General features: G+C 31.0%; 4 protein-coding genes and 1 non-coding gene across 7 annotated transcripts in view; 3 read left to right on the top strand and 2 right to left on the bottom strand.

Annotated features, from left to right (window-relative positions):
* Window positions 1-748, top strand: part of LOC130891859 (mucin-2-like) — a 63,999-nt gene extending 63,251 nt beyond the window's left edge. For all 3 annotated transcript variants that reach the window (XM_057796907.1, XM_057796911.1, XM_057796908.1), the window contains exon 13: window positions 142-748. In XM_057796907.1, the coding sequence (XP_057652890.1) occupies window positions 142-351 (210 nt within the window). In that variant the 3' untranslated portion in view covers window positions 352-748. The remainder of the gene's footprint in view (window positions 1-141) is intronic.
* Window positions 749-1,855: 1,107 nt separating this feature from the next.
* Window positions 1,856-21,096, bottom strand: LOC130891860 (phagocyte signaling-impaired protein). The gene is made up of 11 exons (XM_057796912.1): window positions 20,770-21,096; window positions 20,261-20,485; window positions 18,281-18,773; window positions 18,053-18,213; window positions 16,270-16,526; window positions 14,914-15,253; window positions 14,091-14,260; window positions 13,763-13,977; window positions 10,290-10,566; window positions 8,406-8,660; window positions 1,856-2,306 (listed from the first exon to the last, which is right to left on the bottom strand). Exons 1-11 carry the CDS (start codon window positions 20,843-20,845, stop codon window positions 1,977-1,979), a joined length of 2,799 nt encoding a protein of 932 aa, XP_057652895.1. The 5' UTR covers window positions 20,846-21,096; the 3' UTR covers window positions 1,856-1,976.
* On the top strand, window positions 4,466-6,700 carry LOC130891861 (uncharacterized). The gene is made up of 7 exons (XM_057796913.1): window positions 4,466-4,812; window positions 4,908-5,147; window positions 5,211-5,369; window positions 5,485-5,607; window positions 5,670-5,884; window positions 5,941-6,103; window positions 6,161-6,700. The coding sequence occupies exons 1-7, from the start codon at window positions 4,605-4,607 to the stop codon at window positions 6,274-6,276; spliced, it is 1,224 nt and encodes a 407-aa protein (XP_057652896.1). The 5' UTR covers window positions 4,466-4,604; the 3' UTR covers window positions 6,277-6,700.
* Window positions 21,097-21,606: 510 nt separating the features above from the next.
* Trnaf-gaa (transfer RNA phenylalanine (anticodon GAA)) lies at window positions 21,607-21,679 on the bottom strand. The gene has a single exon. It is a non-coding gene; the product is annotated as a tRNA-Phe (tRNA).
* Window positions 21,680-22,136: 457 nt separating this feature from the next.
* The window catches only part of LOC130891597 (uncharacterized), a 31,573-nt gene continuing 28,157 nt past the window's right edge, over window positions 22,137-25,552 (top strand). Inside the window, exon 1 of the mRNA XM_057796428.1 lies at window positions 22,137-22,517. The gene's annotated coding sequence lies outside the window, so the exon portion shown is untranslated. The remainder of the gene's footprint in view (window positions 22,518-25,552) is intronic.

The raw sequence follows: 25,552 nt of genomic DNA on the forward strand, positions 1-25,552 counted from the left end.
TGGATTGTATTCTACACTTATCACAATGATCACAACTTATTGCAAAATTAAGTTGATATATTTTATATTATATCGAATCATTCCTTTAAAATAATTCAAATTTCAATAGGCAATAATAAAATGTGGATTTTTTTGTTTCAGGTCGATTACGGTAGCGCTTTAGCTTGTACCAATGACCAAGGCAAGTACGTAGTAGCAGGTATATTCGCTTGGGATACGGGATGCAAACAAGAAGGTCAGATAGGTGGATACATCCCAACCGACTCCCCTTGGATAGAAGCCACTTTACAAAAATCATTAAAAGAACTAAGAAGGCTAGATAGAGAATATTTGCTCAACAGCAGAAAATAGAGTTACTGTAATCTTTAGTTAAAAACGAATTGTTTATACTGAAATAATCGTTTGTAGAATTATCAAAGTTTTTTAAAATAATATCGATTTTATTTCCCTGTAAATATACTGTTATAAATATGTGATAGATATGTAAAAATATCTTCAGTTTATTTATTTAAGAATTAAGATTGTCAGTAACAATTTTTGTATATTTTTATATTTAATTAAAAAACTGCCATATATCTATTTTATATATTATCTTGCGCTATTCCTACTCATATTACCTACCCAAGTTTATATAAAAATTATAAAAGTACATAAAATATAATACTCATTTTTCTTAGTTTTAAATGTGAAACATTTTTAATTCAATTGTTGAAAAATAGATATATAGTTAATAAAGGTATAAAAAACACTATTGGTTTTTCTATTATACCCTATAGGAAAATATTTAGAGTAGATATCCAACTAATCTACCAGTGTAAATTTGAATAGACCATTGCAAATTTATTATAATAAACTTAAATGTCTTTACCAGAGTGTAGTGAGAGTGAGAATGTGTTTTTATTTTCGATTTTGTTCATTCATTTGATGTGTGTATGAATTTACTCAATCCGCCTGAAATACAAAAACAGTGATCTACTAAGGGAAAAAAATTATGACTTCTGTTACCAAGCTGGAGTCTTCACAAAGCCGGTAGAGCTCGGTGTTTGTACCACGGCGCCACACGCTTTGCTCGCACACTGGTCCATATATTCGGCTTAAGATTTTTCGCTCCCCCCCCCCCTCAGATCTCGCTAGTGTACATGACAAAAAAATAACAAATATTGAAAATACAATAGACACAGTAATGGAGCAAGTTGATGAAAAGCATGCAAATAGTGTAGAAGAACATCAGATTGATATTGATATCTAAACTAAAGATGAAGTCTGTAACAGTAGTAATTTTATTCGTTTTTGCAGCAACACCGTACATATGGTTTAATTTGAATAATTTTTTACCTTTCTCATCATCCTAAAAACGACTACACATACAAATTGAGCGTCAATGTCAAACAGAATAAATAGTTACAGAAACCTTTCCGTGAAATCAATATTCAAAAGGTAAGGTAAGTCCACTGTTGTTGTCTTGCGTTTGACCAAGTACAAGGTAGGTACCTCCAACAATATATATTATTAATTATAGGTTTAAATCCATATTTTAGTATTTCTTTCATTGTTATAATTTTTTTTAAATTAAATTTTTGTTTTGATCCCACTATGTTCACCACCAGAGAAAGCTCACTTTGACAATACTGCCCCTTTAAACATTAGACGCTTTACAGATAAGAAACTGCTGTCATCACAATGAAAAAATGAAATGTATCAAATTTCACTATTTAAGTGTCCCTTATATTCGAAAATACAGAAACCCAGAAGATAGAAAACAGATAATATCGCCATTAGGGGTACTACTTTCCCATAAACCACAACTACAGTTAAATTTTATCAATTCCCTTAATTATAAAATCATAACAAACAATAAAACTTAATTTTTTTATTATATTAACAAGGAAACAAAATAGTGAGGGATTTAAAAACCAAAAATTTTATTATACAATACTTACAACAATCAATAAAAACAAATTGATTATTATTCACTTCTAGGTCAATAATCTGATTTTAGTTTTCAAAATCAATTGAATCTCTTTATTGGAAATCGTATAACTGTGTAAAATTTTATCTGCGATATTTTCATTTAAATTTAAACTGAGGTATTTGAATTTCATATCTATATTTTCTGCCGGTACATTATCCGTCCAGTCTTGTAAAATATCACAAAAAGCGTTTAATTCAGTTTTCAATTTCTCCGATATTTTTTGCAAAAGTTCCTTGCCTTTTGGATCAGATACTTTCTTCTTTCCCTTTTTCACTTGCAAAGGCTTTATCAATTCATTGGACAGGGCACATATTACTGCTGATATGGTAATTATCTGAAACCAATTAGATTAGCTACACATTTTAAAATTCCAATCTTCTGAAGATTTAATTATACAAATGGTTAATTCCTCTAAATCAGAGGCTTAGGACTAATGTCATCAATCTTGCCTGCGACAGCCAATGTTTTACTGCTGTTAGAATTGCTGTGATGAGTTAAATGGAAGAAAATGAAAACACAGAATGATATTTACTTGCAAGGTAAAACTTTGATTAGGCAGAAGCTCAACTAAAGTACCTAAGCTTAAGTATATTTATAACTATTTATAACTAACAAATATGACATTAATCCCAATTAATAAAACAAAAAAAAATATGCAAATTCTCAATTGTACCAGTGGAAGACTTATAAAATTCCGACAAAATGAATTTTGATATTTAAACTTAAACATATCACTGCTCGGTAAATCAATAATTTCCATTTGGAGTTCTGGATCCAGAGTTTCAATGTCACAATCAAAAGTTTCGACTGCAAAATCGACGAGAAATTCAGTCTCAGTAGTGTGGCTGAATGTTCCACATGTTTTAAAATGTGTGAAACATTTTTTACATTTACAATTTGATATTGGTGTAGAAATCAGGGAAAAGCTGATTTTTTTCTTGCGACTTAAAATTCAGCTCGTTCATATGATTTGTCAAATTTATTCCATCGCGGAATTGTCGGTGATTCAGCCCTATGGATCTGATTAAGTTAACTGATATGACTGGTTTTAGAACTTCAGAAAAATCCAAACATTTTCTGCACAAGGACTTTTAATTAATGATACAATATAAGACTAAGGATTTTGAACCACTATCATTTTCTAGAGCTATAAGACTATTGCGTTCACTTCTTTATTTTTACCACAAATACTTTTGCTTCCATCAGTGGTGATAGTTATCAAATTTTTACATCGAAGGCTCTATTTTTAATGGCATTGTTAACTCCCTTCAAAATATCTGCTCCAGTTGTCGTACCGTGAATACTATCAATATCAGGAAGTTCTTCATACACTTCATAGCTTTTATTTCCTCCACGAATAAAAATCAACAACTAAGCAGTATCACATCCGTCGACTCATCCAAAGCTAGAAAAAAAAAACATTCAAGATGTCCATTTTTGTCAGACAGTTGAGATGATATATTTTCTGCGATGTTTCGCACCCATCAATCCACGGTGTTTGCTGATAAACTAACATTCTTCAATAAATTAACCTTTTCGGGGCATATTTCTTCAGCTACTGTAATAAAGCATTGTTTCATAGTTTTTCCATTGCTGAATGGTTTTCCATGTTTTACGATTTCATGGATAACAAGCTAGCTGGAGCAAGTTGAAGACTCTTGCTCAGTATTTGCTTTGGTAAACAAAGATTACTGCAATTTCAGTCCGCACTTCAAAGCTTCAAATTTTTCCGTTCGCAAACTTCCTATATATTTAGAGTAATTTTGATGATGTTTCGATTCATAGTGACGTTTAATGTTATATTCTTTGAGAACAGCTATGGTTCCATTACAAATAAGACATAGCGCCTTATTACTGCACTCAATCACAAAATATAGAAAGATCCATTTATTTTGGAAAGTACCCAAGCAGCACAGTGTCGTTATAATGACGTCAATTATTGGACATTATTAGTCGGCGACGTCGTAGACCAATAAGCGACGTCCATATGACGTGACATTTCAGATGTCATTTTGACGTCGTCTAGAGACGTCTTTCGTACGTTTGTTTTCGGTCGTTTTAAGTGCTTTTTAATCAACTATAAAAAAAATTAGAACGAAAGTTTATTACAAAAACTAAGCCCTATACGTGCTTTATAAAAAATTGTACATTTTAAATTGTTGTTTACCTAAAATTTGGATATAAATATAAATTCATTAATTAGCAATGAAAATACTAAACTGACGTTTTAAGTGGAAATGCAATTTGAATTTAAAGATGAAGTGAGAATGTTGTAATTAACAATTATTTAACTATTTTATTAGTAGGAAACAATTATTTTTAGCATCGATTCCTGTCGAGGCTGTCGACCAAGATTTAATTTTGGCGCGTTTTTAATCGAAATGCCACGATACGATACGATACGAGACGTGCAGGCGCATGCGTGCTGGACTGCTGGTGTGAACGCGTGTGCGCGTAATGGTGGACGGCAGCAAAAAGTTGTTTGGTGGCAATTTCACGGAAATCCAGTAACTCTAGCATTTCCGGGGTGATTCTTGTTAATTTCGGCCGTGGCAACAAATTTTTCAAAGTGAGTATAAATCTGCATTATTTTATTACAATTTTGGTGTTGGGAACTGTCTTTATTATTTAGATGAATTGTTACGTTGGCGTTGAATTCCAGAACAATGGTGGAATTTCTCTTGTTCACTCTGCCTGGTTAACACCGCTTAAACGAGAAGTCTTTTGGCCGCCAAAACAGACAACCGGAAATTTTATAAAATTATTAAAATCTGGACAAGAGCCTCCCCAGGATAACAGCTGGAAACTTCACCAAATTAAGCGAATTTTTTTCCAGACTGGTTAGTTTTGCTGCCTAAACCTAAACTGCTTTATCATTTTCTATTAAATATCTGTGATTTTTTTCAAAAAACTCGTATTTATTACTTGTTTTTAGACGACTATAAGATTGCGGAGAAAAAAATTAAAAAGGCTGAAATTACCTCAGATTTAACTACAGATGCTGAGGAATCAGCAATTATTTCACCTCGAAGGAAAATACGTCCAAAGAAATTTTCCACTGATGATGAGCAGGAAGAAGTGCTGTCATCATCAGAAGATGATTTTCCAAAAAACAAGAAACCCCTACCTAGACCAAAACCAATAATACGGAAGTCTATTACAAACATATTATCTGGTAATGAGATTTATACTTAAAGATATCTGGCACATATAAATTATTAACTGTCTACTGTTTTAGATTATTCTGGCCCAATTCAAACTTTTCCATTAGCTTCAGCTGGACAATCGCAAAGGTCGTTTGAGGATAGTGATTCTACAAATCAACTTTATTATTTGCCACCTCAACATTCAGCAAAAGATACTCAATTGACTAAATCTTCAGGACAAATTATTAGAGGTAAAAAATATAATTGCCCATTTGCATGAATTGTTTAAAATGTATACTTTAAACTGTGAGTTATTATTTATGTCCATTATTTCCTAGGAGAATTTGTTAATTCTCTATTTTACAGGTTCTGCGTCAAATCAGTCATTTTGCCAGGCTGCTGTTTCGAACTCGTCACCATATAATCCGTCAACTAGTAAAGCAACTGATGTACAGAGCAACATCAGAGCTGTAGTGGAAAGTAATGGAGGTAAAAACCAAAAAATAATGTAAAAACTGTTTTGGTACTAAGGTATATTTTGTCCATGCCAGCAAACACTCAAGATGATGTAATCACTTTATTGAAGACCATTAGAGAACAGAACAATCAAATTTTGCAGTGGATCCGAAAACAAGATCGCAGTGGCAATCACGCCAGTAATACAGATTTACCAGATGATATAGGCGTACAGTTTCCTTTGAATTCTCAAGAGGATATTACCAAATTGGAAACATACCTGAGTGAAAAAAATAATTGCCTGGCTTTGGTGGGTGTTCTGTACCACTTAATATGTATTTTACAATTTAAATTATGTGATTCCAGTCGGCATATCTATCGACTTTTGGAGGGAGAGATTTTACTGGACATACAAACCGCATTTTAAATTTTTTGTTCACTTATTCTCTTGCAACTAATTGGAATTTTTGTGGCAAACGAGGTGAGAAAAAGGCTTTTAAAAACTTAAACGTAAAGGATGTGATTATTGGTAAGTGTTTTCACTTGTAGATGCATACTTATTATTAATCTGAAACAACATTTTTAGGTGCTGTAAGAAAAAGCTCCCCTCTAGTCAGTCAGAAAGAAATAGAAGATACCATCAAGGTGTGGTTGAAACATGCACCAGAGAAATTGAAAAAGCAGCAGCATGGCAATCCGTAAGAAAAAAAGTGTTGTTAGTCAAAGACAACTTTACAGAAGGGTGGCAGAAGGAAATTTAGCACCTGTGAGTCAGAATTGTTATAATACATCTTTAATAGTTAATAATGATTCCAATGAATCATCAAATTCCGTTTTTTTTTGCTGATTCAATGTGTGAAAGTGAAAATGACACCTGTTCCTCAAGAGATTTAGATTTTAATGTAAACTCGCCTAATGAAAATTTGCTCTTCAATTTATCAGAGTATATCGAGTTATTGCACTGCCACAAAGTTTTTTCGAAATGTATTGTTTTTCCTTTCGAGCAGGAATGGTTGTCATTTTCATTATTGCATCATTAGTAATTCCTTATTTCAACTTTTATGTTCTATAAGTGTAATAGTATGTAGTTTTTTAAGATTTTGTAATAAACTGGTATTAATTTGAACGCATTTTTTTATATTTTTGATCCTACTTATACGTCATTTGTCAAAAGTAAGTACGTCATTTTGACGTCTCACCAGCCGGACTAGGTACGTCATTAGTTGACGTCTGTAGGATGTGACATTAACCCGTCATAATCACGTCATTTTAGACGTCCCCATTGGTCGCCAATGGCCTATAATTGACGTCATAGTAACGACACTGTGCTGCTTGGGTACTGTATTCACTATCTATTTCTCGCTTCTTTTCCATACATATAAACAAATATAAAAACAAGTCTAACAAAAATAGTTTTATGCACGGGTGTTACTTTATTTCACAATAGGCACATTCCCTTCCTTAGCCCTTTCCACGCAAACTCACTCACAATGGCATCTATGGGCCACCAGATTTTTTCTTCGTCGGCAATTATCCAGTCAAAAGTACATAGTATCACTACTTGCCACTAGATGTAGTTACGTGTCACAATCATAGAGATATTACCAATAGAGTAGGCATGCCTACAAGTGAGAGCGTCTCGCGAATGAAAAGAGAAAGAGAATCATTTATGTATTTCTATCTCTTTCTTTTGTTGCGTACTGCGCATGATTTGAAATATAATATAATCGAATGTATCGTACCCAATTAAAAAGATTTTATTGAAAAGCCGGAAGTAATATTAGTATACGTACTGTCTTTTTATGTAGTACTAATTTATTATTAAAGAAAGTGTTTAAATAAAGTGTTTTAGTTAATTGTAATTGAGTTTTGGTCCTTCAGAGTATTCCATTTTGTTTAAGTACTGATAAACTGAATTTATTCTTCAAATTATTACGTGCACTACTGATAAATAATGTTGACTTAATGGAATGCAATAAAAAATTTTGATTGATACAATAGGAATAAATTTTCAGTTATAATGATAATTAATTAGCCTTGCAAAATTAATTCCACAAATAAAATATAAAAGAATACCAAAAAATTCTCTCAAAACAATATTCCTATAAATATATTAGCAAAAAAAAACATTAAAAAAAATTGGCATTTGCGGGAATCTAACCGAGAAAAGCAAAATCTAAAGGCTGAGATCTTGACACCTCGGCCACCGTGCATTCATGGATATACATACTGTGAAGTACTTCAAAAAGTTGTGGGCTGAGGGGCTTAGCCTAATGATTTGTACATTAGCTCAACCTATTTTTATTGAATATTACTTGGGAAATATACAATTGTTTTCATTGCACTAGATTTCGTTTATCAACAGTATTGCAGGAAAGATCTTATTCTGTTTCAATTCATGTTCTGACACGAAATCTAATCAACGCGCATGCGCCATTAGACAGAGACAGCAATACACAAATTATTCTCTTTCTCTTTCTATCGGCCAGACGCTCCCACTTGTATGGGCGCCTATAGCATGCCTACTCTATCTGTAATATCTCTATGGTCACAATGGACCATATGAATTGAAATGCAAAGAGCCTGTTTGGTTAGGGGTCGGGGAGTGGGGTTAGAAAAATTAAAATTATTTTGGCTCTTGGAAACATACCGAAAAAATTATTCTGGCTCAAAGGCTTCAAAGTTTCGAGACCCCTGCTCTATATAATAATTTAACAATCATTTATGATCAAAACAAGGAGACATACTAAACTGAACTAAATGTGTGTTAGGTTGCACATTTTGTATATTTATTCCAGATATTTGCGTTTCATAATTAAAAAATTACTAACCTCTACGCAATTGACTACGACTTCCATTGATTTTCGTTTATCGAAAAAATCATTGGATTTTTTTAAAGTATTCTCTTTTAAGACTTCAGTCAATTTTGTAATTTCATCTATGACGGAATTCGTACATTTTTCTATCAATTTGTTGTCGTCACTAATAAGACTAAGAAACAATTCAAAGAATGAATTAAATACGATGAAATATGGAACTTCTAAAGCACCATGTAGCCTTGAAGGTAAAGGTAAAGGCAGCAGACCCTAAAAAAGAAGTAATTTTTTATTAAAAGCTTTTAAGTAAAATAAAGTTTGATGAACGAGCTTTTTTCATATTATCGTTGTTTTGCATCCTTTGTCTTTTGCAACACCATTACTTTCAGGTAGTTTAATGGGAATAAGTATTTTTAAGATTACCTACTGTAGCAGCTGTTTTTTATTTAAGCCACTGTCTGAACAATGTTTTGATAACTAAGTTATCATCTTTTCCAACTGAAGGTGAAGTTTAGCTTTAGTAACTGATGAAGATAATTATCACGTCAGATATTCCATTATCTGACGTGATGTATTGTGGGTATTTATGTTATAGTTATATTAATCCTTGTGTTGATTTTATATATTCTATTTATATGATAAAAATCAAAGGTTCACGAACGGCAAATACTGATGGCTTTTCACAATGTTACTTGGATACCCAATAGACGATAATATGTTACAGAATTGTATTTATATATACTTACTTAATCCTGCACCTTCTCAGGTGTAAGGCATTGTATTTGTAACTAAGTTCATTTTTTTGTATAAGTTTATTATTCTTTCAACGTTCGTATTTTTTGTCTTTTCTCCTTAATTTCTCATTCACCATTCATCTTTTCATATTTTACTATTAGCTCGGCTCCTGCTCCGCTCTGGCATGTTTTTCTTTTGTTTTTATTAATCCTTTTCCGTTTTTCGTTTTTGTTAATCTCAAATAATCTATATTTGTTCCTTCTATTAGTTCCCTTCTTCAACTGTTATGGTTATCACGTCCCATGTTCCTATGGTGCTCCCTCTTGGTTTCCTTTTAACCCTTTTATTTCAATTTCTTTTCCTTTACTTCTCTTGCTTTTTAATTCACTTTCTGCTTCAATCTTTTGTCTCTTTTCCATGCTTTTGGTAAACTTTGTTTTTTCCTTTCTCAGTAGTTTATCCTGTTTATTTTTGTTGATCTTTTATGTTATGCTCTTGTCGTTATCCATGTTTCGTCAGCCATAATACGTTCAATGTTTTGTCTGCCGTTTAGTTTTTAGGATTATTTGGCTTCGTAAGTGTTTGTTTTGATTTATCTTCCATTTGCTCCTATATTTATCTTGATGTATCCGACTTTTACTTGCTGACTGTAATCTCTATCTTATGCTTTGTCTCTAATAATATTCTGTATTTCTCTTTCTTTTTTCTGTCAGATTCAATATGTATATTGTGTTGTATTACCTACCCGAGTTTTTTCCTGTTTTTTAATACATCAATTTTACCAGTCATGCAATCTGTCACTATATAACAGTACTTAGTTGCCAACCTTATATTTGTCCTTATTTTTCTCAAAAGCAAATATTACTTGGAACAGACATACACTTTGTGTACTCAGTAGAGCACACTTCACTTTGCTTTTGACTTAATGACCCTTATTTATAACTTATCATTTATACTATTTCACTACAAAATTGTTACTATCTTCAAATTTTTAATCCATAACTATATACATTTTTATTTGTGTTTTCGTGGTAAGATTCTAATAGCGGGTTAATGTCCACCTCTCTTTATGCGATTCAAAACTTAAGTCTATATAAATAAACAAAGAAAATTTTAAGTATTAGGATAAAAAAACCAAATACTGTAAATATTCATTAAATTTACCTGTTTAATTGGAACGAATTTATCATTAATACTTTGATTATATAAACTTCCCCATTCGACTAATAATTTTTTTAAATCTTTTATATGTTGTTCCCTGGTCCCATCTAAAGATTTAACAATTTCTATGGCATGAGCTATAGCATATAAAATAAATGATCTAAGCTTGAGAAAACGAAGGTCTTGTTGAAAAAGTGCTTTTGTTTCAGACCAGTCTTCGGGTGGACCATACACCCTCTCGGGGTCCCAGGTAGTATATACACTGAGATCATGATTGTCACTAAAATAAAAAAAGAAAACTTCACAAACTCTTAAAAAGATAATAAATAATGCAAAACAATAAATCATAATTAACACTAATTCGCGGAAATAATAAAAATAAAGAAAAAATTATGGTAACAGAACATGAAATAGTTTGTTTTTTGCAGCAGAAATAATACAGAAAATACTCTGATGAACTATTTGGAGGAAAGACAACTTTGCTCAATGAATAAAAAATGTTCACACCATAAACAAAATCAACTGGTCATTTGAATGGCTCTTTTATGTAAACAGCAAGCACAAGATGATTGACCCTATTACATTCTAGTAATTAAAGTGGTGCCTACCTTGTGGAAATACCTACGGATATTGATCTTGAACTTTTGTAGGTTATAGTATTCAGGAAAGACAGATGACTGCAATGGTGGTCATAATAATGCACCAATTATTGTTTGGTTATGCCTTTTAAATGGACGTTCCTTTAACTTTTAGTTTCAGTACTCAAAAAGTTTGGTTGGCATGTTTTAATCTCTACATAGGTAGAATATAGAAAAATACATGACTTCCAAGAAATTGTGAAGGTGAACAAGAACTTATGTGTGTGTGTGTGAGTAGTAGTAGGGACAGCATCAGACTAATGCTATTGGCCACATACACGATGTGCATGATTTAAAGAACTATTCTTGTTTCCTTAATGAAGTTTATTATAATATCTAAAATAGTTTTATTTGTATTTGACATGAGAGAGCTAATATTTATTGGAAGAGGAAGGTTACGACCAACCAAAGAAATATATATATATATATATATATATATATATATATTCATTTTTCTTTCACTCTAGAAAAATATGAATACTATCACCTATGGATACGTTGTCGCAGCTGCAAAATGGTGACTGTAAAATACCCAATAAAGGTGGAGCGGGAAACAACCATGATTTAATCCAAGTCGCATTATTGTTGCTGTGTATTTTTTACTATAATCAAAATTTGTTACATGTGGAGTGGAAGAATAAAACAAAAAGAGAAGATGTGAATTTTGTAAGAGTAGAACTATTTATAAAAGTCACACTTGTACTGCCTGTATTTTCAATGATTCTACCGTCAAAATAAATATGATATTGTATAAGATTCTTTCCAGTCCAATTAGTGCTCAGAATAGATCTGTCAAGTATTCTTGAATATTCTACTGAACATAACCTAAACCTGAATACAAAATAAGACTGGAGTTTTGCTGTTTTGTTCTCAGAGACGTACAGAAAATTTGCAACAAAATTTAAAATTGGAGTGTAGGCAGTGAGACATTGGTAATAAAACAATTTGCTAAGAACTTAGGACTAATTCTAGATGTGGATGAAAGAACATTTAAAGATACTTTTGCAGAAAAGCTAGGCTAAGATGAAGCTCTTGTATATGAATAGGTCTATTCTCAATTTTAAGACGAGGAAAAAACTTTGCGAATCTTTAGTATAGTCTAGTTTTTTCTACTGTATTGTTGTTTACTACTTTTGTCTTGACATGGCATCAAAAAATTGTGTGCAATATGTACAAAGCATGTGTTATAGATTTATTTTCAAGTGAAGAAAGTATGACAATATTTTGTCCAAAATTATGATTTAAATTGGTGAAAAGTGTCTAATGTTGTGAACCTTCATTTTATGTATCTTCTTAAGAAAGTGTTAAAACATTCGACACCTGTTTATTTGAGAGAAAAACGAAAAATTAGTTTTTTCGTGATATCATACCTAAGGCATAAAAATCTGTTAACTATGCCTCAGCATAAAAAAGGTTATAATGCTTTCCACTTTAAATTGTGTGGTATAAATTCTTTTAAATCTAAGTACAGAGCAATTTTCTTTAATAAGCAAATATATAACTAACTTTATCTTTTACATAGATAAGCGGCTAGAAGTGGTTAGATGAAAGAATAACAAATATGTCTGTATATTGTATACTCTGAAAATAGTATTGTGTACACGTATCAGACCAAAAAAGGCGATTCATTATTATTATTATGCAAGACTTATGAACTACTCAGCTTAGAGCCGGTATTATTTACCTATCCTGAATACAAAGTATCAAAAGGATTAGTATCGATTCACATAATGAACTTGTGAACTGTATGGCAAGTATTCAATATTACAGCATTCTGAATGTCGGCAAAAGTGTTTTTTGGTAATCCTAGTTTGGCTATTATATCGTGCAGGGCCTTAGGCACGACGCCGATTGCTGACATAATAACTGGGACTATTTCCACATTTTTGCTGTGCCACATCTGTTTAATCTCAATTGCGAGATCCGCGAATTTGGCCAGTTTCTCCTGATGTTTGTTGATAACGTTATGAGTGTTAGGTATAGCTACATCAACAAGGACTAAATTGACTCTTCTATCAACCACCACGATGTCAGGTCTGTTATTCATCACCTGTCTATTGGTGTTAATGGACCTATCATAGTAGTCTAAAATTGTCTTTCTCAAACACCTTCTTTGGCTGGTATTTGCAATTTGGTGTATAAGTATTGGGAAGACCGCCAGTTTCTAGTGGATGATGTTGCACACTTGGTTATGACGGTGTACATAGTTAGTATTAACTAACAGTAAAAAATAGAAAAACAATGAAAGATTCGTGACGTTACAACTGTTGAATAAGTGAAATAATCATATAAGAAAGGAGAGGGAATAGAAACTATTGATATGAAAGGAATAATCCAAATATCAAAAGAATACTGTAAAAAAAAACATTTATAGTTAGGGTTCACGCCAACATGGCGACATAACGACAATTGTCGCCAAAATCATACACATCGACGACAAATTTGTCGCCCAAAATATTTTTAAAAAAAACCTATGTTTTATATTTACTGTGCTGTTTTTGCATAAAAGAATTTATATATGCCGTAAAAATATGTATAAAAGTGTGTGTAGCATGCATATGTTAATTTTTTTACTTTTGTCTACCACATTATATTTTTGGACCACTAAATCATAACTTAGGTGGTCCTTTTGGACCACTAAATTTTCATTGCTGGTGTGAACCCTATTTATAGTGAATGTAGTAAGCTATTCGTCATGTATATCTGATTGGTGAGAAGTTGAGGAAAATTTCTCTGAAATAAAGAACAACTTCCAAGAAAATATGAAGTCAGATTTATATTGCAGACATGTTCAAATATGCAAAGTATTTATGATCATAAAGTTTCGTATTTACTCACATCAACATTTCCCATCTAATATCATCATCTTTAGGGGATATGTTCAGCGAATATAATGTTTCTAGTGACATACATTCCACTAAACTCAATACGATCCTATCTACAGCTACAGTGATATAATGTAAACTGTTGTTCAGTCTTTCTCTAAAATCCATAAATTCGTCGATTTTCATGAACGATCCAAATTTATACGAGAATGTAAGGTGATCTGAACTCTAAAAATTGAAGAAGGAACAAACTCATTAGTAATGACTAAAAAATCCAAGGGTTGTTGAACTCTGTTTTAAGAATTCAACAGCCCTTGCAATAACAAATATTTATCTCTTACGTCTTTGTAATTGCTAGAAAAAAATTTCAGAGTTGTATCAAAAAGATTCGTACATAATGTAAAGAGTCCAGTGGTGGATAATCTAGCACAATGTATGTATCCTAAAGAATCTAGTTGTAAATGTTTTATGTCCAAACTGTTGTACATTTCATGAGCGCATGTTCCACCACCTAAAACACACAAAAAATGTAATGAACAGAAGAAAGTCCAGTAATAGTAGAATAAGAATCTACTGCAAAGTCTAAGAGGCTCATCCCACGAGTTTAATATTGTTTGACATCAATATATTTAACAATTTTTAAGTAATACTGTTTACAAGCATTATTCTTCAACAGCTTTTTTCACACTTCATTTTCATTCTAAATACAACATAAATGAGAATTCTATGAGAAATGAAATCAATTTCTGAAAAAAACTTTTTGATTAATTGTTTCTAGGGACCTGATTTGAAGGGAATATAACAAATGTGAATGAATAATACATATTAAAGCACACCAAGGATTTATAAATAAATCTTAAGGATTATAGAAAATTCACAATTAATAGATTAATAGCTTTTTATTTAAAAATTTGACGTTTTTATAAAATTCATTCAACTAAAAACTCAAAAAATTCATTTGCATAACTAAATAAGCAGATGTCAAGTTACAGGGGAAAGTAGAATAATCAATTAGCGTTTTTAGAATATTATATTCCATTTATCAATTTTGTTATTTCTTGATATTATAGTTCACTGTTGTAATATACTAGCTTAATTTGATCAAATATCTTATATACAATGGTTGACTAATTGAAATAACATAAGGATAGAATTAAAACTTACCCAAATCGTGATACATCCTAACAGCCAGAAGTTTAGCATGAAAATTACTAGGCGAATTCTTCAATAAACACTCTAACAACATTAAAGCCACTAATATACAATTTGAATCATTATCTATGTAAGCCAAATCATAAAGTAAATGCGCCGCCAATAGAGCATAAGGATCTGATGGACCTAAATCTGTTGAAAGTAGATCTTGTCCATAAGTTTGATAACCATGTTGATAATGTAATGACAGAGCAGTAACAAGAGCCTTCAAGTGCTCGGAAGACAAATTTCTATGATTTTCACAAAGCCTTGATAACTGTAAAGCACATATATGCCTCTGCATTTGGTCTTCCTAAAATGTAATAGAAATAGTTAAAACTACTTTAAAAATTATTAAAATTTATGAATTACTAAGGGTTGGGAACAATTTACAAATTATAGAGGTATTGTATAGGGATACAGATCAGGTCTAGAGATATAACGAACTTCAGTATCTGTACTTATTTCAGGAAAGATAAATCTTTACTACTACAGGTCTAAATCTTTTTTTATATATCTAAAACCATAGTTTCATTCTCTTCCTTGCATAATTCACGCCTAATCTCATCAGTGTCCTATAAGGAAATCAGTGAGGTGGGTAGCTTGTTTTTGCTTAGATTCAAATATTCTTTGGATCTAACGTTTAAAATTCTCGAGGAACTTTTTGTAACTAAAATTGAGCCTCTATTCAAAAATACACTTTCTGTTGGTACATTGGTACAACATCTCTTACTAATCTTGATGCTGATTCTATTTAGGCAATTTAGGTCAACCATTGCAGGTGAATTATAATACCAATCAACATCGTTACCAAACAATGATACTAGCGCAGATAATACCACAACAGACGATTCTTCACAAGTTCAAAATAATAACCAATTAGTTCTTCTAATATATCTTCCCCAATTCCAAATTATCCAATACTCTCACCAACAAATACATGTACAGGGCTAATACGAATAATGGAATTTAGTTGAACATTCTAAAAAGCGGAACAGATCTGGTCCTGAAGGAAAACCAGTTAAGGAAATATTTATTGGAGGAGTTAAAAATATCTGTCTAATTGTAACTATACTAAATGGAATAGCTAAAATCTCATCTAGTATACAGAAGTAACAAAAGCACTAGAAGGAAAAAAGATCGAATTTTATACATATTAATTAAAAGATGAAAGAAACTTCAAAGTAATCCACAAAAACATTCACTTCTGAAGGAACATTTTGGAGTAGTCTAGCCCAGAAAGGCATTTGCAAAATCCATAATTTTCAAATAGAGGACTTTCTGGATAGTAGGGTAATTAAAATTGAGCTTCTAAAAATACACACTTACTGTTTTTGGTACACTGGTACAAGTAATTCCGACATCTCTTACTAATCTTGATGCTAATTCTAATTGCTTTTCCAAATTCAATAATTTCAAATATCCCCTCAAATCACTAACACAACACTGTTTATGACCAAATTTTCTAAAATATTCAATAAATAGTTCTGTCACATCCCCCAAAATTTCCGTAGAGTTCATATTCTTCTCATGTAGTTTTGAACACAATTGAAATCTTGCTAAAAATGGACCGCGGAGTTGATGTTCTAAAATATTCAATAAAATTCTTATATCATTATGTGTGTGCGAGAAATAATTTATTATCACAAAGATAATTTTAATTGCATATTAATTTTTCAAGAATATATTCATCCTTCACCTATCAGTTAAGTACAATAAACTCTATTAAACAGTTCTTATAGAGCATTTTAAAAATTTTTACAGAAAACAGGAATGAACTATAATTAACTTAACTGGATTAATAATGGATTCCTACACCATTTTATCAAAGTTTGGAGGATAAATTTTTGGATCAAATTTAAGTGACTAATTTCAAAGTTAGAATCCATTAGGCTGAGATATAAAAAAATTTACAATAGACAAAAAATGACTACCATTACTCAGAGCACTAGTAACCCAGAGAATCGGAATAAAATATTAAATAGCTGGGTTTTTTGTGAAATTCTGATTCAATATCAAAATTAACTTTTTCGAAATTGTTGCTTATGGATCATTTACGAGTCAAGCCAGATAATACATGATTCATCTCCAAATGATATTGTTTTTGCTTTAGAGACATTTAAAATCGTATGTTTATTCAAAACTTTTTGACAACTTAAATTATTTATGAAATGCTTTGTCATAAATAAGATTTTTAGTTCAATGGATTACTGTTTGGAAATTTTCATTTTTGTGGACTCGACGTACACCTCCCCATTTTTGTATTAATACTGATAGAAAATTAATACTAATAAAATAACAACTCATAGAGTGGAGTGATCTCTACTAGTTCTCGCAAAAGTACGAAAACTATTCTCCAGAATTGTATTATTAAACACTTTAATTACATAATTGACATGTATGATCAAATATTGAATATAAGTACATGGATTGCTTGAACGTTTTTGGGTTATTGGGACGTCACGTCGTCGAAAATGAGTGAATCACAATCAGTCGGAGCAACAAGCATCTTTTGAAGATACCAATCGCACGAGTTACAGAAACACAAGTAGCAGTAGTTATTTTCGTAGACGAATTATTAGCCTAAGAAACATTCAAGCAATGGGTAGCATGAAAGTGTTACACAATTAATAAGCACATTAAACCTGTAAAAATATGTAGATTGTTATACACTGAAAATATAATATTAATAGAAAATTCCAAAGATTAGAATCCAAAAACTAATGTGGTCCTCAGATATGCAAAAACTGATAATGCAAAATAAAAGAACTAAAACCAAATGAAATAAAAATGGGCTATTCAGTAAACAATTGAAAGATGAGAATAACGGGAAAAATAAAGTAAAACAAAATGAAAATCGAAGACATTAGAAGAGACACCAAACAAGAGTCATAAGTAGAAAATACAAACATTAAAAATCTGAATTCATATGGGAATTAAACAAGAATAATGATAAATATGAAGAAATTAAGGGGGATGAGGCAATATGATGGAAGAAATAGGTACTAGAGATACAAAAACCCACATCTGATACCTGAATAGGTAAGAGGAAAAGAGAAGAAGAAGAATACCTATGAATTAGTCTAAGATAAACTTTTTTCATATGACTTACCATTTCCTGCTCCATTTTCAATAATGCTACAAATAAACTCATGAGCTTTCTCAGGTGTATCATCAGGATTATCTACATCATCCCCAGAAGTTTCGGTATTAGTAGACATTAGTTCAAACACTGAATTGATGTATTCTTTCCAGATATCCCACCGATCAATACTAAATCCAAACAAATGATTTTAACAAATAAATTTGTTGATGTGATAGAAGTCACCAAAATCCTTACCTGTAAGACAGAATCCCCTTACAAATGAGATTAACTTCTGACCATCTATTAAGTTTCCTAAGGTATTCCAATTTGGTCTGAGGTATATTAGTGCACTGTAACTTGGTAGCTAAAGGCCCATTTAATACATTCAATATATCTTCATATTTTTCCAATAAATTCAAAATGATAATATACAATTGAACTTCTTGTTCTGCATCCACTTTATTATCATTCAGCAACTTATTGAACATCCTTTCAGCCAGACTTAATAGAAGTTCACGTTTCTGAGGATCTCTTGTTCCTTCACCTCTTGTAGCTTGTAGTATGACGCTCATTATTGCCCAGCAATAATATGGATTTTTTGGTTTACTTTTGTATAAAGCCATTGCAGTTTGTTGTTGAGCTTTGAAAGCATATATTCTCACATAAGACATAAATAGATGTGTGTGGAGTTCTTCGTTGTTTGGATGATGTTTTACTACTATTTCATATAGCTTACAAATTTTCTCTACTACAAATAAATGAATTATATCAAACAAACTAAGAGACGTTGAACTTATGATAATCATATTTAACTGCAACATGTAATATTTCCCTAGTAACACACAGCTTACTCATTACTATTGAAACATCTTTATTGTTGTTTTTTAGGAGCGTTTTTTAGAACGTTAAAGTCATCTAATAGGACCACAAATACCCTTGTGCTCATAGTTTACACAGAAGCTGCTTTCTGTTTGAGAAGTCTATAAGAAGTTTTATATTCAAATATTCTTATAGCCTTAAAATATTTGATGAGAAACTATCAATTAATGTAGTTTCTATATATTCATTATATCTACCTAACTTATATTTACTTTATATGACATTTTCCATTTTTTTTGAAAACCAGTTGACCGAATCATAATACGACATATAGCAATAAAATGAACTGAATGTAATGTCATCGTAATATTTGCACTCATATTGATCATAGAATGACCGGATCGCAAAAATAAGTTAGTGATAGTTCATTTGAGACTCCTTACCAAACTGTTAACTGAGAAAATTACTAAGAATAACATAACAATGAGCTTGCATTAGAATATTCACATTGTATAAAGGTTATTCAGAGGTATAGAACAAAACTTGTAACAATTTTGGTTGATTTTCATATTAATTTCACAATATTTTTTTACTTGTTCAGAACTAGTCCATTTTCAGTAAATTGGTAATTGATGCTGATGAAAGTAGATTCTGTTGGTTAATTTTGGTGAAACAATTATCTTTAATAATATTTTATGATCAATAATATTTATTCTACAGACACAGTTAGAAAAGAGTTCTCTTATGGATCAATCCATCTGAAGTGATCCAATAAAAAATTTTTTGGTGACTTGACCATTTTTTATTTTGATAAATATTTTATGTTACCTTATAGTATAGAAATCATTAGCTTTAATTTCTTATTAGCTATGGTATTTGGTTCCTTCATTGTAAAACTAGGTCTTAAATATGGCACTTTGTTCAAATTTTTCTTCAAAATAAAATGACAATTTTAAGGCATTAGTGTTTGTTTTAGAGGAAATGTTGTAAGGACCTTACTTATAGAGGGGATTTCATAGAAAATAATGGTATAAGTCTCATTGTGTAGGTCTAATATGTACAAAGATATTCAATTTACTGCTGATGCCTGCAAAACCCTGCAAGGCTTGATAAAAATAAAAACATAAAAAAATTGTCAAAATAAAAAATGGTCATACAACCCTCATCGGATCACTTCAGATGGATTGACCCTAATGGTGCTATGGTAGCTCTATGTAATTGTTCTTATGTGAATGTTTTGACCACCTCAATAAAGTAGTCGAGTGAAATGGTCCTATTCAGATGAATAAGAGCTATTCAAATAATGTATAAACATGTTTCTAACTATTTTGAACATCATTCAGCTACCAAAAATTGTTATGTAAGCAGTTATTTTTCATTAATAAAACTAGTTGTACTAATTGGGTTCATACTTACATTGTTGCATTTCTCTATAGCAAAGAGCCATAGCTTGCAAAGTAGCATCATCAGATGGTATCTCTTCAGTTAATAAATCCAAAATAGTATTGCATTCTGTCTCCTTACCTAGACGGTGAAGGGTAAGGGCTTTTAGTGCTTTTGCACATTGTAAGTTTGGAGTTTTCTTCAAAACCTTTTCACATTCTTGTAAAGCTTTTTTGTTATTTCCGATATCAAGCCAATCTAAAATGAAAATGCGTAAAGAGTAATACACAGAGTACAAAACGTTTTGAAGTTATTTCATCTATCACATTATTTTGTCAGCAAAAAAGAGCAAAATTAAAAATACGCGGCTCAATGAATCAGTTATTCTTCATCAAATAATCGCTGTTTATATCAAATGCTGTAGTTTTATAAGTTTTTCCTAAAAGGAGAAAAGATGTCCATATATGGTAATGGTAACCTTAAAAATTGATTTCGGCTTTGTAGTGTTAATTAAATAAATTATAATATATATTTTAAATTACCATAAACAGGTCTTAATCTTCGTTCCACTACGGAACTATCTTGATGCACGTGGGAATTTGCCTGAGACCTAGACATATTTCTTTGGAAGAAACTTAGGTTATGTTCAAAACCGGGAACGCTTGTTATATGAAATATTTAACAACTACTATGTTAATTACTCGTAAGGTTATTCATTAATTATACCAAAATCTAATAACTAAAAAGTTTTATCTTAACTTTTATTGTTTATAGAGAACTAACCGCCATGATTTTCTATAGAGTTAGAGATGGAACTTTGACGAGAAGCTGAAATCAGGATACTATTACATGTAATTGTAACAACTACTAGTATATAGGCAATATTTTATACAGGTCAAAAAAATATAAGTTTTGTGTGCCACACAAAGGTTAAAGGAAAAATATTTATTTAAATATATATTCCTTGACTAACTACTAAATATAAAAAGAATATGAGAAAGGAAAGCAAAATAAAATTAATTTGAAGACAGTCTCCACCATTAGCATATTCAGTAGCTAAATTCTAGTAAATCTTATGTACTGGATATCTATTTCAACTTAATTGTATATTCTCAGAATTTTGTATACTAGAATGGAGAACAAATTATTTCAGTGCTATGTAATGTACGAGTACATCACTCGTTATTCTTTAAAAATATCCTAAATATGGTGGATGATGGAAAAGTATTCAATATCTTTTAGTCAACATTTGGTAAATCACATTTTTTATTTGAAATTTGTCAAAAAATGATGTTAAATCTTTGATGTGTGTAAAATAATTCATAAAAATTTATGTAAAAGATTCCAAGAGTTCATTTATTTGAAATAAATAAAAAATTTGCCGAAACCCGGGATCGAACCAGGGACCTTTAGATCTTCAGTCTAACGCTCTCCCAACTGAGCTATTTCGGCTTATAGCATTAAACGATCAAACATTTCCTCTGATTGTGTAGTCATTCATTTTAGAAATAATTTAGAAATGTAGAAAAATAAAAAGAGCGGACACAAAGCTGAATTTGCATTTTTTCAATTACTTTCGATTTTAACTAATGAGCTAAATGAAAAGTTGAATATAATACAAAATATAATAAGTCTAGAGTATTATTTACTTATTTTGCCAATTTCTGAAAAGTGAGTAACTAGATAAAAAAAATAAAAGTACTTATTACAATTTGATTGTACTTATTTAAAAGTATTCTAACAAATAATGCGTAAATAATACATATACTGAAAACTATTAATTGATTCATTTCCTTTTTTTGTTAATAAAATATAAACTGACTAAACTATTTCTTAACTTCCTAAAACTTCGAGTTTTTACATGCGTGTCAACCTGTAACCTAACTATTGGCATGTAAACTTCCTTCTTAGTTTACAGATCGTCGCACTCACGAAATGTAGGCTATATTCATTGTGAAGAATGAAAAAGAGGTGGTTGATTCCAAACAAGCTTTTCCTTAACGTTAAAACTGTCTACTCTCCATCAACTTTAACTGCACCGTCTCGCTTTGATACTCGCTAGTCTTGCATGTCGTGCATCGTTCGTTGTTTGTTATCGTTAATTGTTTCTTAACAAATGCATCTTAATTGGGCTGACCAGTGCTGTATTTTGGATTATTCAGATTTATTCAATTTGTGCGTGTGACCTACAAGGTGCAATACTTTTTTCTACTAGTTCACTTTAGCAGATAATGAGCAGTCGGCTTTAGAACAGTAATAATTTCTTTGTTGTTTTAATTTTTTGATTGAGGTAAGTCTTTTCAAATTTTACATGAATTTGTAATAAATATCCGAGACTTATGCTTACGCACGTTCAAATAACAAATATGCATGTAAATCAAATTAATATCATAAATAGAATTGGAACAATCCAACATATACGAGTATACAGGGTATATATTTTATCTATATACGAGGGTTGTTACTTAAGTTTTGAGATAGACAAATAAAAACCAATATTTATAATTGGATATGGTTTTATTTTTTTCTATTACAAAATTCGCATCAACCTTATACTGGTTATTAGCGATTCAATTGTTTTAATCGTAGAAGTTAAGTATTAGTATTTTATCTATAGATATTTGTTAAATTAAGTTGACGATCGAGATCTGTCTGGGGTAATTTTTGAGGTTAGTAATATTTTATTTAGGTCCTAAAAATTCTGATATTGTTCGTGGTAGATTTGATGAAGATCTTTCTGCGTTAAAAGAGGAACACTCTGCGATTATATGTTTTATAGTCAATTTGCAATCGCAGTTGTCACGCTTAGCATTAGGTTTAACAACAATAAGTAGATATGGGTCAGTCGCGTTTGGTCTAGACGAAGACGCTACGATTTTTCGGTAGCACAGACCATGGTTTCACGAAGTTCCATTCCTATTGAGGTATCTCACATACGACATCCGAAAAAACAGGCCATTTCTCTGGAAGTGCTTCAGGCGCGAACAACTTTTGTTCGATTTAGCTAGTTTGCGATTTAATTTCATTTTTTGACCAAGATTAATGTTTTAAGTATCTGTAGACAAAGCAAATAGCACTCGTATTACAACACGTTCAGAGTACGTGTACCATTAAAAATGTCAAACTTTGTTGGCAATGTCATATTTGACATATTTACATTACCCCCGTATTATTTGTTTTTACTGAAATCAAAATGTGTACACCTCTTGTACAGATAAAATTTTTCAAAATAATTCACAAATTTTGTTATATTGTTGTTGGGAATTGTTAATTTTATCATGATATAACGATAACCACTCTGCTCATGAGTGATATTTCAATTTTGTTGTATTTTATTCGTTTCTAGTTTTATTAAGAAGTTGATTTGTGCTATGTTGGTATAGAAGAGTTTTTGTAAATCATTTCTACTATCACTTTCAAATTGATCGGTCAGTCTGAACTAGAAGCAACTCAAGAAGTTATGAATTCAGAAAATGAGTCCATTTCGTTGGTCCTGTTTAAAAAATAGGCTAACTACTTCCTTTCTTACTATTACAATTTGTCTATCATTTCGTAAATATCGGTGGTATAGGTATAGAAATCTTCAGAAAAAGGTCGAACTAAAGATATTCTACTATAATCGTGAGTAAAAGTTGTATTTCAATCGGTATAAATAAACAATTTCCCGTAACACGAATCGTATATTAATGGGTATGTATAAAAACTTTCCTTATCGTTTTCTCATATTATTTTGAACATAACGCGCTGATTCCACTGTTGTCATAATTTAAAGTTTAAATTTGAAGAAATCTTAATTTAGGTACGGAGAAATAATTTCTGATTTTTGTCAATTAAATTTGCTGCGTTTTTAACTGTCTATTTAACTATATTATTGGCATGTCAGTCGAATTTTTGCAGTTCATTTCTGTCCCTTAGGCTAGTATTGTAAAATTTTTGTGTGGTTAATTTCAGAAACAGACAAAAATGAAAATTTGGGTGGCTAATATATTAAAGAATTACCACGTGCTATCAATCGGTTTAGTAATGAACGAGACTGGTCTTGATCTTGCAGAAAAAGTGAGACCAAGACTAGCTTAAGTCCGCAAGACTGATACCAAGATAAAAAAGCACGAGATTTATATAAGACCAAGACCTATTATTGCAATACTTACGCAAGACCGAAAGAGTCTTGCATACTCTTGTACAACAATTTTACGTTAAATAAAAAACTTTCTATGGTAATAACATTCTCATTGAGTTCTTAAACAATACTCCAAACATTTTGGCCCTTCACCTTCTTGTAATGTATCAAAATTTCGGCTTTAAAGGTCTACTCTTGTTTGTATCGAGACTGATATAACGGTTTTGATTATTTTTAAAATAAGTTGTTCATTTCTATTTCTCTTTTGCACAGGATTCATTTGTAGAAGATGTTTTGAAATAGCCCGTGTTTCATTTAATATTTTCCCAAACACTCATTTCACCACAGTTCATACTATAATGATTTGCATACTTTTTTGAATATTCTAAGAAACTGTATCATTGTCTTATGAAAGATGCATTATTGCAATTTTTCCAATCATATTTCGTTTTTGAGGCAGTGTCATAAGGGACTGTCGGATAACCGGATTCGGTTTCAGTTCATATAAGTGTATGGTGTAAGTTTATCAATGACAAAAATTTTCGTTCACAGTCAAAATTGAACTGGCGCGACCATTGAAACCCAATCCGACACTGTTCAATGATGATTCACAATAAAGATGTATTGTATGTACTGTACGTAATGTTAACGATAGTTTACATAAATTTAAAATGTTATTAAAATCCATCAAATGTTTGTAGCTTTAAATGTAATTCGGTTGTTTTGATGAACATATTGATTACTACTCGACAAAAAAATGTATTTTAGCTGAAGTAGAAAATCGGTTTTACATGTGGGATTCCAATATAAATGAATCCTACTGTATACATATAATTTTCATTATATGTTACCAGTGATTAGAAATCAAAAGTTTTCACGTACAATTAATGATGTCAATTATTTTACAGTTATTATGACACACTTTTTGCAATTATTTTGTTATGTAATTGTATTTTTAATGTCCTCACATTATTTCATATAATAAAATAATAAAGCCTCTATATAGGCACCAGAAAAAAAGGAGCGAAACGAATGGCCGGTGAGTTACCTTGAAAGTTAAAAAAAAAAAGCAACCAGGTACACAAAAGAATTCTTACACAATGGTATACGAAGAGTTATAGGTCACGGTTTACTGACGATATTTAAAAGTTTTCATTCAATAAAATATAATTGAAATAAAACTCGTTGTTTTAGTTAGAGAAAAT

This window comes from Diorhabda carinulata, chromosome 3 (genome assembly GCF_026250575.1).
Source record: "Diorhabda carinulata isolate Delta chromosome 3, icDioCari1.1, whole genome shotgun sequence".
Taxonomy (NCBI): domain Eukaryota; kingdom Metazoa; phylum Arthropoda; class Insecta; order Coleoptera; family Chrysomelidae; genus Diorhabda; species Diorhabda carinulata.

What these genes read in the sequence shown, in the direction of transcription:
- LOC130891861 (XM_057796913.1), top strand. Translation starts at nt 4,605, where the DNA reads ATGAATTGTTACGTTGGCGTTGAATTCCAGAACAATGGTGGAATTTCT. An exon ending in TATTACAAACATATTATCTG is followed by an intron (nt 5,148 to 5,210) that starts GTAATGAGATTT and finishes CTACTGTTTTAG; the next exon opens with ATTATTCTGGCCCAATTCAA. An exon ending in TTCAGGACAAATTATTAGAG is followed by an intron (nt 5,370 to 5,484) that starts GTAAAAAATATA and finishes TCTATTTTACAG; the next exon opens with GTTCTGCGTCAAATCAGTCA.
- LOC130891860 (XM_057796912.1), bottom strand. Translation starts at nt 20,845, where the DNA reads ATGTCTAGGTCTCAGGCAAATTCCCACGTGCATCAAGATAGTTCCGTA. An exon ending in TGAAAATGGAGCAGGAAATG is followed by an intron (nt 16,527 to 18,052) that starts GTAAGTCATATG and finishes TGAATATTTTAG; the next exon opens with AACATCAACTCCGCGGTCCA. An exon ending in GTACCAGTGTACCAAAAACA is followed by an intron (nt 15,254 to 16,269) that starts GTAAGTGTGTAT and finishes ATTACATTTTAG; the next exon opens with GAAGACCAAATGCAGAGGCA.